Source organism: Morone saxatilis, unplaced genomic scaffold, assembly GCF_004916995.1.
Source record: "Morone saxatilis isolate NCDOM2014 unplaced genomic scaffold, NCSU_SB_2.0 Contig2, whole genome shotgun sequence".
Taxonomy (NCBI): Eukaryota; Metazoa; Chordata; class Actinopteri; family Moronidae; genus Morone; species Morone saxatilis.
In genome coordinates this window covers 4,082,813-4,099,411 of record NW_023339762.1, presented here as the reverse complement: position 1 = coordinate 4,099,411, position 16,599 = coordinate 4,082,813, and the positions used below count along the sequence as shown (strand labels likewise).

Sequence of the window (16,599 nt, the reverse complement as noted above, 5' to 3'; positions counted from 1 at the left end):
TAAACAAGAGAAGTTCTGGAATTTCTTCTTAAAGTAAAAGACTGATTATCAAAGGAGTTACAGATTAATTTTCTGAACGCTGACTAATCAATGAATCACCTGATCATTGCAGCACTAATCTGAAATGTAGTCTCTGTAGTAAATGGGCTCTGTGCTGATTTTACACATCACATTGAGTTTGCTCGTGACATTCAGTACTCGTAGTTTGGCATGACTGGCCTTTAGAAGTTTACAGTGGCTTACTATTTCAGATTACAGTACATAGAACATAAAAACATTGTAATCATGTCATCATACAGTGGAGGCAGTGATGATACAGAATGATACAGTTGCAGAACAGTCTTTATTGTGCAAACTGCAGCATAATAAAAACAGAACTTAAGAATAAAAAAGATATAGCAACAACTATAACAATGCTTCTTTTTCAGGGCCAAATATTTTAAAATAGCTGTACAAACACTGACATCAAATACTCAGAGTAGTGAAAAATGAATATCGTACAGGAAATTACAACTAATATACCAGTATATCACCCAGCACTATTAAGTTGCATTATGGGAAATGTAGGATGCAGTGTTTTTTGGGTGGACTAAGACTCAGGATATCTCAGACTCTGCTGTTCCTTCTTCACCTCTTGAAGAGTGTCACTACAATCCCACCGGGTTTGTCATGTCTGTTCTTGACTGAATTTCCAGAGGAGTATATCACTATAATGATACACACGTTCCACCATATATAGATAGACAATATTTGATCCATATGAGACGGCCAGGCTGTCATAGTGTGCATGATCTGCTCTTAAAGGCAGCGTTAACTCAGATGGAGGGTGCTCTGCTGTGGCAGCCAGCCGCAGTGGATCAGTGTTCCACCCTGAAGTGGTCTGCGTGCTGCTGCAGTGCTGCTTCTAAAGCCTCCTTTCAAACAGATCTCAACTCGATTAAACGTCTCAGTGAATAAACAGATCCTGTGTTCGTAGCTCAAGCAAATGAGTGCCGGCCCAGTGAACGCAGACTTTATAGATTGGCAGGGAGAGTCCAGAAAGGCTCTGCCGTATCATCTGATATGTGTGACTCCATCTCACTATTGATGGTGGACGCTGGTCTAAAAGCAGCAGAGGAAATAGTGCGCTGGGAGGATTCCAGCAGCGCGGCTGAAAGCGGGCCGTGGTGGGCTGATTGTGTGTGCTGTGTCCTGTAGGTGATCATTGAGAGGTATAAAGGAGAGAAACAGCTGCCCATCCTGGACAAGACCAAGTTCCTGGTGCCAGACCACGTCAACATGAGTGAACTCATCAAGATTATCAGGTACTCCTCCTCTCCTCTCCTCTCATTTCCCTTCTCTCCTCTCCTGCTCTTCCTTTTCCTTTCTTTTCTCCCATTCCATATCCTTTGTTCTCCTCTTCTTTCATTTCCTTTACTTTCTCTTTATCTCCTCTCCTAATCTGTCATTCCCTTTCCTTTCCTGTCCTATTCTTTCTTGGATTTTCTCACTCTCTTCAGTTTTTATCTCCTTTCCTCTTATGTTCTTTCCTTTATTTTCATCACTCTTTTCCATATCTTCTCCTCTCCTTATCTTCACTTTCTTCTCTCCTGTCCTTTCCTCCTCACATCACCTGTCCTTCCAAATCTCGTCTTCTCCCCTTTCCTGTCTTCTTTACCTTTCTTTCCTCTTATTTCCTGTCCTTTCCATCTCCTCCCCTCTCCTCCTCACCCTGCTATGTCCTTGTCTCCCCACCAGGAGGCGCCTCCAGCTAAACTCCAACCAGGCCTTCTTCCTGCTGGTCAACGGCCACAGCATGGTCTCTGTGTCTGCTGCCATCTCCGAGGTCTACGAGCGGGAGCGGGACCAAGACGGCTTCCTCTACATGGTGTACGCCTCCCAGGAGACCTTCGGCACTGCCACCAGCGCCCAGTGAACAGCCCCCCTTCCCTTTCCCCCTGCCAGGCCATCGGACAATTGGTAGTTTTTAGCCCCCTCCACGTTTCTCGCCACATACCTTTAGCCTCGACTGTAGGAACTAAAACACAAACGGCCATATCTAAACACAGCGTAAGATCATTTCCCAGCTCGAACCGGTTCAGGTGGTGATTGAGTAGACCGTTGGTGTCCCACCCTCCCAGTAGCATAAAGCCACAAGGGTCGACCAGAACAGCGAGTCCAAGTAGAGAAATCCCCCAAACTGATTACGACTCAGGCCAATAGAGTCTTTTAGTGTCTCTGCTTCTTCATTGTCCCCTCTGGTGGCGACCTACGGCCTGTTGACGGCAGTTCTTTTCATTGTTTTAGTGGTTTGGTGTCTCCTAGGCTGTATTTCTGTTAATGTATATATACATATACATATTTCAGGTAGGGATATTGCATAAAAGTGGTGAAGCTCCACCACGTACCTATATATACATTAGCCAATGAACAAAGCCAACCTTAATTTTAAGGTTTCTGGAGACAGGCGCTAGAGAAAGTTAAGGGTTTTTAATGCAGATTTTTATTGCAGTTAAAAGGTAAAACTAAGGGATTTGTAGTCGTACTTTTGCCAGAGAAAATTGCAAAATGAAGTAGAGAAGATCCTCGTTAACGAATGCATCTCTGCTGTGTGTCTCGTCACATTCCCCCCTCCTTCGGTGTTGTATCCCTCCCTGCCTCGTAGCCTAAAGCATCTTCACTGTAACAAAGAGATGTTAGGAAACTGCTTTTGCTCTCGAAAACAGATGATTGTAGTTTGCAAAAAAAGAAAAAAAAATGCCTTGGTGTACAGATAATATTTACAGCTTTGAATATAAAAGGGGTTCCAATGAGAGTGTAACCAAGTTGGCTTTGGACACACTACAAGGAGCATGGTCTGATTGCATGTGTGAATGGAGGATGATGGTGTTTCTGTAAATGCTGATGAGGGGAGGGGGTTGCCATGTCCTTTCCTTTTTATCTCCTTTGTCACCAGTATTTGTTAAGGTGACTGGAATGAAGGGAAGTCGAAACAAAGAGTGAGACTCGGGCAGGTTGACGAGCATCATGTCCATCTGCCTTTGACCTACAGGACCTTAAGGCCTGCGCTCTAAAAGAAAGAACCTGTCTGTCTATAGATGGTCCTCCACACTCTGTGCTGTCGTGCTTCTCCTCCTCCTCCTCCTCCTCACCATCTTCTTAACAGATCGTTTAGCTGCTTTTATATCGCAGTATTTTATCATTTTGGTTCTTTTTATTTAATGTGATTTTTATTCCATTGTACGCCATGTCTTTACTCTCCGCTGTCTACTGTATGTGAAGTACAAAGATGACTTTTTTTTCCTGACTAGTGAAAGCCACTGTGTGTTTGTTACAGAGGGGTGGAGCATTTGTTTCAGTGCTGTCTTTTCTGCCTGCTCCTCTGTCACACACACGTACCCACACACAGCAATATCATACAGCCTCCTCTTATGTATTTATGTTGGTATTTTGTAAACAATAAAAGGAGAAAAAAAGATCAATTGTGGTGTTCCTGTGTTATTCTGACCATGGGTGAACTGTAATGTTATCATGTTGCTCAATTCATAAATAACTCTCAGTACAAATTATTAAAGGACCTGAATGTATCTGTAGTTAGAGTCAATCAGTGTGAAACTCAAATCCACAGTTTTCATTAACAGTATATTCATTTCTTGCAGAGCTGTAATACTGTGCACAAAACCAAGTGACTGAGCTCTTCCAGATTTTTCTTATTAACATTAACTTTATGTACAGCTGAACATGGGAAGCTAAAAATGAATAAACACTGAGCTATTAGGTGTGATAAAAAAAATAATAGAAATCACATTTCCACTCATTTAATCTATCAAGTTAACTAAAGTCTGACTGTATAGGTTTAATGTACTCAGTCCACTTGGCCCAAATCTGGAAGAATTTTTCATTTTAGACTTTGAGGGAGAATGACAGCCTTTCCACAATTTTCATCTTTACTGAAAAATAGAAATCATGATGTAAGAAAACATATCAATCAATATACAGTATATATCAAGAGTCTAAAATTGCAGCCTCTTGGATTTGCATATTGCACTTGGCCACGTAGTGATTTCAATAATATTTTGATTAATTGTGCAGCCCTAATTTCTTGTTACTTCATTACGCTGCTTTTCTGTTGGGTGGTATTGCTCTCCATCGCATTCATCAACATGCTCAATGTGTAAATCCACACATGCAAAATATTGCACCGAGCCGCCAGCTGCATCCTTTCAGATATAATGTTGCATATTTCCTGGTTTCACCATAATTCATAATAATAATAAGTCACATCTTGTGCAACTTATCACGTTGTCCAATGTAGTTTATGGAAGCAACTCCTCTGCTATCTTTTGTCAAACACATTTACACAACAGAGGACAAAGCTGAGTTTTTCATACTAAACATGAAACAGACAGACATGGAGGGATTACAGGCCTCTCATACAGAAGGGAAGGCATGTTATAAAATACACTGTGGACAGACATGTAGTGGAGGGTTGCACAGTTCCAGTAGTACTATAATAATATAATAATATATTTCTTTGTGCATTATAAAGGCCAGGCTTGGGGAGTAACAGATTACATGTAACTGAGTTATGTAATCAGCATATAAAAAAGGTAACTGTAATTGTAAAATGTAATGAGATTACAGTTTAGTAAAAATGGGGATTATTAGCAAGATTACAATTTTAAAATACATCAGTTTTCTTTAAAAAAAACAATACCCTGAGCACACTGAGGACACTTTCTCTATGTTAAAGATCTTTCCATTTTCTGTTCAAAGGTTACATTCTGTTCTTTTTCATACATACATTCTTCCAAAGATACAGAATGTAATCAAGTTATATTACTTTAATATCGTAATACTTAACAGTACAGTAACTGTATCAGATTACAGTAACCCGAGTGAGGGGATTCATTTCCAATAATTGGTTCCGACATGAATTTGTTTTTGCTGTACTTTTATTTTTGCATTACTGTTACATTAAGGGACACACTTTGTGGATAGGGAACAACCCAGAAGGGTGAGCAGTGAAAATGTTCTCTTTATCTGGCTTTACTTGCATTCGGATGTCTGAGTAATAAAAACATTGACCACTTTTCAGCTTGTTAAGTGTAATAATGGAAAATAAATGAAAGGCAGGTTAATGGTAATGTTCTGCAACACTAAAGATGTGTCTGTATGTATATTTTAGCATTTTGAAACATCTATTCATACATGTGTAAATATGGGCCTGTTCCACTGTGCTCTGTAATTTTCTATGAATGAGAAAGGTGGTTTTTATCCTGACAAAATTACAGCTGTAATCGCAGTGTGGCTCCACTGGCTAATTTTAACACCAAAGTCCTCCGGTCCGCTGGTTCAGTTTTCAGATTTAGATCTCACTGTTTAGACAGAACTCGTATGAACTATTATTGGATTTGTATTCAGAAAATATATAAGGGATTATATATAAAGAGCAGATCTGTACCAGAATGGTGGATGGGGTTGTCGCTGTTTTGGTTCTCTGTGTTGTAGAAATAGAACATCTGCTGATGTTCATAAACAACAATTGAAAATTGATACATTTAAAGGGCAATTCCACCGATTTTACACATCAGAGTCCGTTTACTGGTCTCAGGGAGTATTGTGGCCCCTGAGGTCACTGTAAGAAATGTGAAATGCATCAGTTGGGGCTGAAGAAGTTCTATCTGGGGATGTGGAGTTAAAAAGAAGTGAACTTACCAGACCTCTGTAGTACTCTCCTAATCTCTGCTTGTGGCATCATTAGCTGTTACTAACATGACACACTGGGGTTGAGTTGCATTGTGGGAAACGTAGTTGCCATGTTTGACAAGGTAGAAGAATGCTTAGAATAAAAAACGATGATATATCTGGTTCCAATGCATCAATTTTGATAAAAAAAACATCATGAGTCTGACAATGTGACGCTAAATAATGAAGAGCTCTTCAATCCAATTCACTATAGACATTTTAACATGTCCCAGTAGGACAAGCACAGGCATAAACAGTAAGATGAGTGATGATGAATTCCATTTAGACCTTTGTGCCGTGGTTCGGGCTCTCACACAATTCTTTCAGGCTCAGGTCTGGTCTGACTTTTTGTGCCCGATTAAAGCTCTAATTCCATTTAGCTTCAGTTTCCGTCACACTGTCATTACTGCGACACTTTAATGTTATAAGTAACACCTGTGCCTGTCCTACTACAACAAAATGCCTGCTGTGAAAAAGGCTTTTTTGATTTGAGTTCTTTAAAGGGCTGATATTACCCTTTGACTTCATAAAGGAATCATTCGCACCATATGATGAAAGACAGAATCAGAAAATATTTTATTCAAACATGTTTTTCCCTCAATAAAACAAGTTTTGAAACACAATAAGCAATATAAAACCTGACCTACAACTCAACTGGATAATTATAAACTGTTCAAACATTCGCACACAAATATTTCAAAAGCACATTTTTACTAAAGATGAAGCAACATGCATGCCGGAGCTGGATTCAACCCGGCTACTGTGATTGTTACAGATCTAGACTGGCTTTAACTAAATAGCTCCAAAAAAACAAAAACAGAGCTCTCTGGGAGAAGGCTTTCTTTGGTGTGACCTATGGAGGCAGTTTTCTTGTACTGTGCAACCACTGAAGAAAATGTAGAAAGTGTTTTTATCTAGCCTTGTTCATACAGATCGTTGCACTGTTACACAAAGTTAAATGAACACTGAGCTGAACAAGCAAACCCCATATTTCTGTCAAAAGGCAATACTCCACAGACGTTTATATTACAATACAAAAGCACATTTTTGACTTATTCTAATCAACAGACAGAAGTTGTTATACATACTGAACATTCAGTATTTAGCATTTTAAATAAACACCCCTCATCCCTGTGCTGTGCCCTCCAGGGGCACAGATAGAGTTTCATCTGAAGGACCAGCTGTCCTCGTGTCTGTAAAACTCTGGGTCCTGCCCGGCAACTCACTCGCAGTCTGACACAGGAATACACTGTGAGACTTTTCCTACATACATACTTAGACTCTTTCAATTCGACAGTCCTGAATTTTCCTCTGCATAAAGATTGTACATGTTCATTACAAAAAACAGTCGGCTGCATCAAGAGAACATCCAGGCCGCTCAACATTCATTCATTCGCAAACATCAAACTGAAAAAGGAAAATGGCACTTTTGAAATGTCCACCCCGCTTGAATGAACACACAAACACTGGCGTGAAGTGAACATACAAACACATTCTGTACTCACTGAAAGAGATGTGGAAGTGTCTGAAAATATTCCGTTGCATGCATGATTGTCCTGCTATAGAGGGACAGTATTTGGCACTGGAGGCCATCTTGCTCTCAGGTTGGCTCTGAGGTAGAGAGGCTGCTATGGGTTTCTCCCCAGGCACTGGTGACGGGCTTTCATGGACAAGAGAGTGGATGGTGTGGCTTCCCTCTGTGACTGCCAGCTGCTGATTCCAGTTTCCAAGTGTGAGCTGTCCACACACACTTCAGAGTCCTAGCACAGGGGCTGGAGTCCAACACAGCCAACAAGGCCATTTCAGACCTTCTTTTGGAGGGTGTCCTCCAGCCGTCAGTATCTGATCATCTACAGTCAGTCATTAATGAAGCACTCAGATGATCAGTGCTGTGGTGCTCATTGATTACTAATACGTCACATGGATGAGGCCAATGAATCCAGGCAAATGTTGGTTTGAAACATCACAACTTGTTTTGTAATCCCTGGTATCTTTTTCGCCGGACTCTACACTTCACCAGCCTTTGAATGCCACATCATTGTCATTAACTTATGTAACAAGTTGGCATGAGAGTGCCTGAATGCATCATCTGTTTTGGTCTCTGTGGGACTGGGCAGCAGGTTCAGCAGAAACCTCAGATCCTGCAAAGGATCCACCTTCTAGAGCTGATTCCTTCGCTGATCGGGCCCTTGAATCAGGGGCACTTGCCCTTGGTATTAACATGCGTCTTTGACAGCTCTAACTACAGGTGACAGGACAGACCGCTCAAACCACATTCGGAGGTGGTCTAGGCTGTATGTGACCACATTACAGCAGTGTGTACGCAATGTGTCCACACTGAAGGACCGCCTATCCAACTGATGTCCTGTAAGTACACACGAAACACGCTGTCTGATTTCCATTTGGTTCACTGTAATGCAAGTGATGTGTTTGGGTTCTCTTAGCGGCTAAGATAAGCAGCAGATGTTTGTGAACACACTGTTTGGACTGATGAACTGGTAGCTGCAATATCCCCAGACTCCCTTGAAAAATCACACATTTTTGACAGTTGTTGAATGAGGAGAAACTTTATAAACTTTGTGAAACACTATCTCTTAAACACTATTTGGGCCTTCTTGCAAATTCAGCAAACGTTACACAATAACTCTGTTTGTCCCAGCATGTTGGCTGGAGCCTGGCAGGAGGCGAGCAAGATGCACACCATTACTTTCTCTGGCATTAATGCCTTTATTCTTCTATCTGTGATGTGAAAACATCTGGTTTCCACGTAGTCAGAGAAAGTAAAAGTGTGTCCTGCTCATTTAGTCTAATTATAATATCCCACTGCCACTTCCTGTCGGGCTGCTGTTAGTGCCGATAAAGCATCTAACTCAGGCTGATACAGAGTAGGAGTTTGCTGAACTGAAAAAAGGAACGTATAGTGTTCATTATTACCGTCCTTTTGGAAGATTTGACTGACTAACAAAATACAGAGTAGTGTACAGCCCTATAAGTGTTCATCTGAATTTGGAGACGCACTCTGCCAGGTGTGAAGAACTTAGAGCTGTCTACTTGTGATGGATCACCCAAGACGCATGTTAATACACAGCCAAAGGTAAAGGTAAAGGTACTCTGTGGAGTTTTCTTGTGAACAAACAAAAGTTAAATTTACATTAAAGTGCTTATTTGTTTGTATCTTTCAGGTCTAACTAACATGTTTCCTTCCACATTAAACAAAGACGACTGTTCAAAGATTTTAAAATTTGCCCTGTTTACATCCATATTTACCACCGACTGCTCCACAGCACTAGTGGTAAAACAAAACACCACAGGGTACCTTTAAAGTTTTTTCTTGGACTTGTTTTCCTCCTTTGCTCCTTTTAAAGGAGGATGACCGAGACAGTGTACATGTATATCTGAAAACTATCTGTGTCCACAAATCCTTAATACAGGTTTTGAGCATGTATTGTGTTCACCCTGGAAATATGACACAGTACAGTGAAAACAGTTGATATGCACACTAAAAACACATGGGCACTATTCTCCCACAATGCCATGCTGAAAGGAAATAGAAGAGCGGCTCACAGCTGCATAAAAACGTGTTGTGGATGGTAGTTAAACTTCTTGCCAAGATTAATTGGCAGTTGCATTCTGGAGTGACATGTTGATAGTTAGCATAAAACGGAAGTATGAAGGCTTTGAGTAGGGTGAGACGTTTTATACCAGCAGATTCAGTCACAGGGAAGATAACACTGCCGCTTCTTTGTGGGTTCAGAGAGATGGGTATATATCCAAGGTATCCAGTCTGTCACAAACAGGGCACTGTTTCATTAAGCTGGGTTTTAAGTTTAGACCCAGTATAAATCAGTTGAGGGAGTGGCCAGGATACTAATGAAGGCTCAGTCTCTTAGCTGGGAGGCAGATTGTGAGACTCTGGTTGTAATGCACCATGGCTGATTGTCTGGTTGTAGTGTTTCTTCTGAGCGTGAGGCAGACGTCCAGCTACGCCTCTGAAAGGACGCGAGGCAGAGCAGTGTTTGTGGAGATCTGAGGAGGGATGCAAGCTAATCTGTGACAGCCGCTCCTCTTTTCTCCTCTTCTCGCCAATCTGTCTACATTTTCTGTCTCTTTCCCGTCCTCCTCTCATCTCACTGTAAGCTGCGGTTAAAGTATTACAAAGGATACAAGGGGTCTGTGTCACCAGATCAACCGTCTTTGAACAGACTTGTGTCGCCTGCTTGTACCCAGAATCAGGCCGTCTGTCTGCTCATCCCTTATAAACTCTGCTAGCTTCAGCAGGAACATGAGGTACAGTTGGGTCAGGAGTATGACAGTTCAGATCCACTGGTGTTTCAGCTGCTTAGTCCCCAGAGTCCTTACTGTCAGAGTGAGGAGTGTATTTCAGTCGAAATGTCCCTGTGAAACACAACAGAGAAATACAGTTTCTGTGTGAAGCTTTACAATGCCTCAATAGTACGATCATAGTAAGACATACAGCAGTAGACCTTCTGTGCTTGATGAAAAACAGCCTATTCTTATGTATTTATGGATAAATTATAAGTTGTAGCACAGAAAAAAGATGAGTGGATTCTAATGTTTCTAAAGCCACACTGAATTGGGTAAACCAATTACAACAGGTGCTACTATTAACAGAGCTTGGACTGCATTTACATTTTTAGGTGACAAACTGCTTGTTTTTATGTCTCGAAAAGAAAGTGAAATGCAAACTGTATGTATAAAGGCATTGTAAGATGGAACACACGCATTAGTAAAAGGAGCTTAATTGATTATTATTGAAACACTGAAAAGGTCTATCAGGAAGTAATAACAGTCCATCTGTTCATTCGTTGACTCTTTGACTCACCTTGCTGTGCTGAATCCATGGGCGGATGTTTGCACTCCTCTGCTCTGTGCCCGTTGGCACCACAGTTATAACACGACAAGTTCCCAGCTGCCCGTTTCTGCCCTCCATTTCCCACAATGCCATGGGGCTGGTAGAGGGCAAAGCCCTGCTGCTGGTCATGTGACACAGGGCTGTGGCGGTAGAGGGGCGGTGGCATCATCATCGGGTAGGAGAAGGGCGTGGCTCCGGTGCCGGCGGCGTTGGATGAGGCAATCAGGGGGCTGAGATGGAGCAGAGGACCCAGAGTAAAGAGGGAGGGGCCGGCTGAGAACGGCTGCAGGTAGCCAGCTGCTGCGTATCCAGGCAACGCCCTATAGGTGCCGCAGTTCCCCCGACAACCGCAGGAGCTGCAGACACACACGGAGGGGGTGTGACCTGAACTTTGATCCAATGAAGAGGTTGAGGAGGGGGAAGGGGAGGGGCTAGAGGTAGGCTGGGGCGGGTAGTATGTGTTGCCCGGCACCGCAGCCACAGGAACACTGCTTGGGGTTGCCATGGGAACAAAGCCACCCTCACTACTGAAGCTGCCAGACTGTGAGCCAGACTTTGTGGAGGCACAGGAGGAGGAGGAGGAGGAAGAGAAAGAAGAGAAGGAGGAAGAGGAGGAGGAGGAAGAGAGGCGAGGAGAGGAAAGAGGACAGAAGAGGAGGAGGAGGAGGAAGGTGGGCAGGAGTAGTATCCAGATGGAGAGGGGGATGAAGAGGACGAGAGGTGGAAGTGCAGAGGGGGGTGGGAGACGTGGTGGAGGCTGTTGGAGGTGGGGGTCATAGCAGAACTGGTTTCTACCATCAGACCCACAGCACCTCCCGCCAGGCCACGGCAAACCACCGAGTCCTGGAGTGTGGAGGAGCCGTCTGTGTTCAGCCCAGGGAACAGGCTCTCCAGCCTCACCCCCATCCCCACACTGAGCCCCGTACTGAAGCCCGCACCAGCTGCAGGCAGGCCCGAGCCCAGCGGCTTAGTCCTGTCCTCCGTGCACAGTGGAGGGGGCCTGGGCTTGCGCGGGGAGGTCAGGATGCGTGCTGGGTTTGAGACCGGGGAGAGCAGGGTTTGGGGGTAACTGGCCTGGGGGTGGTAGGGAGAGTGCGGGAGGCCGAAGGAGCAGGAGGGAGGGAGAGGAGGAGCTGGATCGGTTTGGACAGGTAGGACCTGGGCTGTGGGGCGACTGGAGCCTGTGGGGCAGCTGGAGTTCAGGATGAAGAGGCAGGACCGGTCCTTCTCTGGACCCCCTCCTGCTGCGTCCGGACCTGACACACCTGGAAGACACATACATGGTGGTGGAGCTCATTTTAATCTCTATGTGTGTAGGACTGAATATCAGATAGAGGAAGGATCCTGCCTGACCTCACAGACAGCATAAATATGGTAGGTTCCAGTAAAAAGTACACAATATCAAAAATGTTTCTTTAAAAAGGTATTAATAATAATATTGCATTTTCTCATTAATTATTAAATTTATTGGGCTTGTACAGGACAAATTACACCCACCTGGCCCAAACCCAAATTATTAATATCAGACACAAACTGTTACATCATAAATGACTGCTCAAGACTTAAGATAAATGTATAAAATGTAAATTATATTCTGTTTTAATGAAGTCCATGAATTTGATTGATTTCATATAAACTCTGAAGATTTTACTTTTCATTTTGTTACAGGTCAAATGTGTAATGGCTTTAAAATGGAAGGACAAACTAATGGGATAAATAGAGGTATTGCTGATATTGTATGGAAGAAAAGAAGGGTATTTAGTATATATATAATTAGTAGTATATATAGTATAGTGTATATTGGATTGGTACATGGATGTATGGGATGATACGAACATTTTATGTCATGATAATCTTGGCTGCGATGCGCGATATTATCAGCATAATCATGAAATTTTCTTTTTTTAAATGGCAGCAAACATACTGGAATCACTTTACCTTACATTTAGTTAAGAAACACTTATATTTATTGCATCACAGATAGGCACCTAATCTCCCTGTCCCTGGAATTTATACCATTTCCATTTACAACAGGCAAGCCAGGGCTTTGTTAAAAAATAATAATAATCAGGAAATCAATATAGGGCTGCCATGTGAGGATATTCACCATTATCCCGATTCACAATGACCACAGTAATGGAAATTCACCAGTGTCATATATCATATATGGCCCCATCCCTAGGATATGTATGTATGTATAGTATAGTATAGTATTTCATAGTATTGTATAGTCTTCTATAGTACTGTATAGTATTGTATAGTATAGTATATATAGTGCTTACATTTTACAATTAGGTATTCAGTTTGTTGTTTTTTTACTTCCATAATAATGCAGAGGAAGTATCTAGCTACGACATGTGTGTGTTAACAACGTAGGGAGATTTCTGTTCAGTCCATACTGATGTCAATCTATTCTCATTACTTTGTACATGACTGCTGATACATCAATAAAGAATAAGCAAATAATACATTTGGGGAATATCATCATTGCCACTGTTGCTTTCAAAACGGCCTTCTTCATCATTATCATTCTGTGATGATTTCGGAGCCCTGCGAGAAATCTTACGCCTGTGAATGTCTCTGGTCCTGTCGAAGGTGGAGTCACAGCAGAGGGGTGTTCTGGGGGAGCAGGAAGAGCTGGAATAGCCTGAGGACGAGCTGCTGTCTGTTGAGACGGGGTGATGGTGCGGCACAGTGTCCACCTCCACTCGCAGCTCACCTGAAATACATTTCAATACACCACGGTTGTTGTAGTCTTTTTTAAACTGAGCATGGTAGCTGTTTCATATTCACTGTGACCACTGTTACATTCAAACACATTTTGGTCCTCTGGCAGTAAACATTTTTCCCTGTCTCACATCTAAACCATTTAAACTTATGTGACCCAAAGCAGCTTTGTTACCTGCAGTGGAGGTGGGATGTGTTGAGGGTCCCATGTGACTGGAAGGCATCACCCTGGCGATGCCACTGCAGGACCGCTTCTCCATCTTCATCTCCCTGCTGGGGACACACACAGGCAGAGAGGTTTGACGCATGTTGTGGTTCCTTCTGTTTTGGCATCATCACGTTTATATTTAGAAGCTATTTTTTAGCATAAATATAAGGCAGCAAATCATTTTATGGTCATTTTTAAAGCTAGATTTTTGCTGTTTTTAAAGGAATGTTCATGTGATGGATGGTGGATGGATCAAAAACGCTTTACTTCTAGACTGGAACAGAACATCCCAAATGCCATGAATTAATCATTTTAAAATCTCCTTAAAGTTATGTTAGAAACCTGTTGACCGGAGTTAAAAGGCAGCTTCTGTCCACCTATCGCCACCAGAGGGAGATATTGTCCACTCAACATATTCCTTAGCATCAGCATCCCAACTGCTCTTCTACTAAACATCTGCAAATCTGACGCATGGAAAACCACTGCAGGAACTTTCCATGTTCTGTGTCTTGTTTAAGCATGCTCATACACAAACACACACACGCTGCCACCTGCCTAATGGAAACCTGTTGATACTGGGCATGGAAACACCAAGATCAACAGATAATGAGAGCAGGTTCACATGTGAGGAACCCAGGTGTGTGTGTGGGTGGACGTGTTTGTGTAAGAGAGAGTGTAGGCGCATTTGCTTGCATGTCCATGTTTTTGTGTTTTTGCATGTGTTTCTGTTGGTTATCTCTTCATAAGTACATCTTATCTCTGCAGCCCACCTACAGCTGGTTAACCATTGACACTGTGTGGACCGTTACCGCTGAATATTTATTGTTTAAATCAGCAGCCGATCAGTCCATCTGTTAATCATTAATAGGACGAAGCGTCTGCTGCCTTCAGCATAGACTGCCACAAATATCTGCACTGTAAAGGGTACTGAAATGAATACAAGCCTCATTTTTAAGTCAGTAATTCTGTTAAATAACAGATAACATATACTAATGCTGCAACATATACAGCAACATATCTTCATTATGAGGACTGACTGAATACAATGTAAAATGAGTAGTTATTTTAACTGAAGCTCTGCCTTTGTATAACAACAGCATCACTTTCCAGTACTTCAGAGCCACACACAGCACCTACAACATTTGGGAATTTCGTATTGACAAAACCATTATGCAAACAGAACAAATTCAAGCCGTAACTTATATGCTAGTCAAGATTAGTGGACAGATTTGTAACTGCAGAATCTTTCTGAGTGATTTTGTGTGCCCTGAGTTCAAAATCTGCTCTCCTGATTTGTTCCAGATGTTCTGGCAGATTCTGAGCACGTGAGAGGATGCATGCTAAAGCCACTGAGATGTCACTCTAAAAGCAGGGTCTAACAGGCTCACACTTCACTTTCACATCAAATCCGAAAATGTTTTGCTCTCTGGAGTTTGCATACAAGGGAAACAATGAGCACCCTGTTTAAGAGACAAACCCATAACTGTGTTTAAAAGCTTTACTGGGTAAATTACTGAAGTACATATCCATTTTACTGACATTTTACTCCACTAGCTATAACTCTTGATTATAACTACCCTCATGGTTCCAGACACCCAAACAGAGCTGAGTAAAGCTGCCTTTCCTTTCACGCTTTGCACGCTTGGAATGAGCCGCAAGGCATACTTAACTTGGAATCTTTACCATCTCTCGACACGTTCAGGAATATTTTAAAATCATTGTTAACAGAAGTTACAGTTATTTAGTTTAACAAGTGCCATTATTTGATGATATTTTTTTAACCCCTGACCCTAGTATGTTTTGTATTTGTTGTGTTTTAGTTTGGTATGTTCTTGTCCCTGTCTGTACTTTTATAGGAAAGCTTTTTATTTTATTTTTTGCTGCCTTGACTCAGATAGAGGAGATATTGTTATCTCAAGGGGGGTTTTCTGGCTAAATAAAGGTTAAAGAAAAATAAAAAAAATTGTCCTCTCACACTTTTGAGGGTGTAACATAATGTAACTGTGTCTTGACAGTAAGCAAATCTGTTGTTCACCAAGAAATATTTACAACATGTAGCTACAATGACAGAACAAATCATATAAATTCACTTTATAGCTACATCTCTCATGTTTGTATATGGATCAAACAAATCAGATTAACCATGTTATTTATTTATGTGTGCTTTAGAAGTGCTGGCAGGCATATCTTTGAACTTTTGACAGAGCCAAGCTTGCCATTTGCCCCTAATTGCCTTCTGGCAAGTTTCCGACTTGACAAAAACAAAGTAAAAAATTATAAAAACACTGGATTAGTGATAGCTGCAGCTTACTCTACTGACTTTTGCAGCTCTAGTTGCGTCTTGAGTTTCTTCTTTGCTCCTTGGGTCAGGTCGTACTTGTTCAGGTCCTCCTCTGTCAGTGCTAAAAACTGTCGGTAACACAGAGGAACAGGTTGAAAACTGTATATGTATAAGAAAATGAGACTTATAGGTTTATTTGTAAGTGTAAAAAGCATACACAACCCACAACACTAGTTGTTTCCTGTGAGATATCTTGAATTAACATATTACAGGATAGAATGTAAAGCTGACTCACCTCCTCCATAGTGAGCTGTTTGAAGACAGGGTAATACTTGTGGAGCCGAAGCCTGCGGAGCCAGTCCAGGATGCCGTTCTGCTCTGGGGTGTTGGGCTGGGACTGGCATGGGCCCTGTGTATGGGACTGGGAACGGGACTGGGAATGGGACTGGGTGTATAAAAGGGACTGGGAATGTGAGTGGGATGTTGGCTGGGAATGGGACAGGTGCAGGGACTGAGGCTGTGCGGTGGACTGACTGCTGGTATGCGGATGAAGGTGGTGCTGGGAGTGCTGCTGGGGCTGAGAGTACGAGTGTGACTGACTGTGTTGGGGATGCGGCTGGGAGGAGAGATCACCTCCGACTGCCATGGAGCACTGGGTGGGCAGGGCCGGCACAGGGGGAGGGAGGGGGAGGAAATAGGAGAAGAGGTGGAGAAGGGAGGAGAGGTAGAAGAAGGCGGGAGTCAAAGACCAGGGCTCGTGGGTTGCTGACGACGGGGCTGGAC

General features: G+C 42.5%; 2 protein-coding genes across 2 annotated transcripts in view; one reads left to right on the top strand and one right to left on the bottom strand.

Moving 5' to 3' along the window:
- Positions 1–3,461, top strand: part of map1lc3b (microtubule-associated protein 1 light chain 3 beta) — a 7,463-nt gene extending 4,002 nt beyond the window's left edge. Inside the window, exons 3-4 of the mRNA XM_035664514.1 lie at positions 1,198–1,304; positions 1,738–3,461. Of these exons, the coding sequence (XP_035520407.1) occupies positions 1,198–1,304; positions 1,738–1,915 (285 nt within the window). The 3' untranslated portion in view covers positions 1,916–3,461. The remainder of the gene's footprint in view (positions 1–1,197; positions 1,305–1,737) is intronic.
- Positions 3,462–6,279: 2,818 nt separating this feature from the next.
- The window catches only part of zcchc14 (zinc finger, CCHC domain containing 14), a 26,277-nt gene continuing 15,957 nt past the window's right edge, over positions 6,280–16,599 (bottom strand). Inside the window, 7 exon segments of the mRNA XM_035664803.1 lie at positions 6,280–10,122; positions 10,571–11,248; positions 11,251–11,865; positions 13,167–13,319; positions 13,503–13,600; positions 15,856–15,944; positions 16,112–16,496. Coding sequence (XP_035520696.1) covers positions 10,067–10,122; positions 10,571–11,248; positions 11,251–11,865; positions 13,167–13,319; positions 13,503–13,600; positions 15,856–15,944; positions 16,112–16,496 — 2,074 coding nt within the window. The 3' untranslated portion in view covers positions 6,280–10,066.